Source organism: Etheostoma cragini, chromosome 2, assembly GCF_013103735.1.
Source record: "Etheostoma cragini isolate CJK2018 chromosome 2, CSU_Ecrag_1.0, whole genome shotgun sequence".
Classification (NCBI taxonomy): Eukaryota; Metazoa; Chordata; class Actinopteri; order Perciformes; family Percidae; genus Etheostoma; species Etheostoma cragini.
This window is the reverse complement of record NC_048408.1, coordinates 30,051,230-30,053,785: the sequence shown is the minus strand read 5'-3', so window position 1 is coordinate 30,053,785 and position 2,556 is coordinate 30,051,230. Positions and strand designations below refer to the sequence as shown.

Sequence of the window (2,556 nt, the reverse complement as noted above, 5' to 3'; positions counted from 1 at the left end):
TAACCTTAGCTCCGTAATGTTGTACTAATGTAACTCAGTACGTAACCTTAGCTCTGTGATGTTGTACTAACGCTACTCGGTACGTAACCTTAGCTCCATGGTATGTAACCTTAGCTCTGTGATGTTGTACTAATGTAACTCAGTACGTAACCTTAGCTCTGTGATGTTTTACTAACGTTACTCGGTACGTAACCTTAGCTCCGCTGTACGTAACCTTAGCTCTGTGATGTTGTACTAATGTAACTCAGTACGTAACCTTAGCTCTGTGATGTTTTACCAACGTTATTTGGTACGTAACATTAGCTCCGTAATGTTGTACTAACGGTGCTCGGTACGTAACCTTAGCTCCGTTGTATGTAACCTTAGCTCTGTGATGTTTTACTAACGTTATTTGGTACGTAACCTTAGCTCCGTGGTACGTAACCTTAGCTCCACGAGGTTGTACTAACACTACTCGGTACGTAACGTCATCTTAGACCTTACAATGCCTTGTGTTTCTCACTCCCGCTAAGTTATTGTTTATAAGACGTGACATGAGTGACACATGCGGGGGGGCCAAGGCGAGAAGAGGAAGACTAGCTAACGTTAGCCAATATATTTATAAAAAAAAGTCACATTTCAACTGGGATTTTAGCATTTGAGTTTTAATTTTTTTGCACACCCCTACTGTTCATGGTCCTCAGAGACATGATTTTGATGGACTTATTGCCCGGCCTCCCATGCCACCATCAGGCTACAGTCTCACGTTGCCAGACCTCCTCCACAGCGCTGCCTTACGGCTGGTATCGGTCTCTCCGTTAGGTTCTACCTCGCCCTGACGCGCGGCCGTGGAACATCCAGGGAGCCGCCGCCGGATGTGGCTCTGGAGCTCTGTGTCCGTTTCAAGGACAGACAAGTCCTGCGCAGAGCCTGTGTGTCTGGATCCTGGGGGGACACCGACAGAGACGTGGCTTTCTTCCCCTTCATCAGAGACCAGCCGTTCAAGGTACCAGCAAACCCTCAATCTGTGTCACGGAGATGTGGCAGCAGGGACTGAGCATGGGTTGGGGGGTTGGGGGGATTGGTTGTATTTTGGGCCTCGGATCCCGACTGTTTACCTAAAAGCCTTGAATCTTTCAACAAGTCCTCCAAACTATACGACATATTAGAGGGTAGGAATAAACAACCAATATCAGGTGGTTTGATTCTAAAGGAGGTTGTTTTTCCTCTGAAACTACAGGTTAGCATAAGTTTAGCAACCCAGGCTAAAGTTGACTAAAAAGAGGAACAAAAAAAAAATCATCTTTTTGAAAATTATCTTAATGCCTTAATTAAAAGAATAGGAAAAATCCAACTTTTAAGGACACAAATTTTCTTTGTAGATAAATAATCTATCGTGAATAAATAAAAGAGATATGACAATGAGATTTTATTTTACATTATTCATTCACAAAGAAAATTGATGTCATTAAAGGTTGGATTTCTTAAAAGTTTTTTTTATTAAGATCAATTTCCAAAAGCTGATTTTTTTTACCCCACTTTTTAGTCAACTTTAGCCTGGATTCACATCTGGATTCATGTCTATCCCCACAGATTTTTAGGCGTTCTATTTTCTCAGATCGCTTGAAAAACAGACACGGTTAAAGGTCCGATGGCATGAAAATATCACTCTTTTTTTTAACATTAATATGAGTTCCCCCCCCCCCAGCCTGCCTATGGCCCCCCAGGGGCTAGAAATGGTGATGGGTGCAAACCGAGCCCCGGGGATCCAGCTCCAAGAGCACCATGTCACGGGACCTTTAAAAAAAGACGATTCACTTTAGAAGATCTTTTGTCTGGTTTCACTTAAAAAAAATAAAAAACTGCCCAAACATCCACTTGTGTCTCGTCTCTCCTCCCAGATTGAGATCCACTGTGAACAAAGTGGGTTTCGTGTGTTTGTGGACGGACAGAAGCTGTTTGACTTCCACCACAGACTGCCGTCCCTCGGGGACATCGACACGTTGTGGATCAAGGGCAGCCTCACCATCACCAAACTCGCCTGAAGGAAAGGACTTCCCTGTCGAACACAAGACACTTTTATTTGTTTTCCTTCCAAAGACGTGGATCTCTAAAACCACCAGGACCTCACCGTTTCTGGACTCACTCTGGATCTTTTGGTGCAAGATGTCCAACATGACGAGTGGAACCAGCAGGAAGCCTGTGGGATCCTGATGCTAAGCTAACGTTTTGCCTGACGTTACATGTGTGGCAGGCATTTTGTTACCAAAGTCAAATGTCAGTTTTAGGTTAGTGTCACGCTGCCGGCACGTTGCCACAGCGCTGTGGAGTCCCCCCCCCCCCCCCCAATGCTAAAGTTGATTAAAAAGAGGAATAAAAAAAAACGTCTTTTGGGAATTGATCTTAATGCCTTAATTCAAAAAAATTAGGGAAATACGACCTTTAAGGACACAAATTTTCTTTGTGAATGAATAATGTATTGTAAATAAATAAATGTTATTCCTTAAAATACAGGGGCATAAGTATACACCCCCCTATGTTAAAATACAGGGGCATAAGTATACACCCCCCTATGTT

At 43.3% G+C, this 2,556-nt stretch overlaps 1 protein-coding gene across 1 annotated transcript; it reads left to right on the top strand.

The window, feature by feature from the left end:
- The first annotated feature begins 687 nt into the window (after nt 1-687).
- Nucleotides 688-2,305, top strand: LOC117956991 (galectin-related protein-like). Its single transcript, XM_034892478.1, has 3 exons — nt 688-707; nt 754-985; nt 1,881-2,305. Exons 1-3 carry the CDS (start codon nt 688-690, stop codon nt 2,022-2,024), a joined length of 396 nt encoding a protein of 131 aa, XP_034748369.1. The 3' UTR covers nt 2,025-2,305.
- The last annotated feature ends 251 nt before the right edge of the window (nt 2,306-2,556 follow it).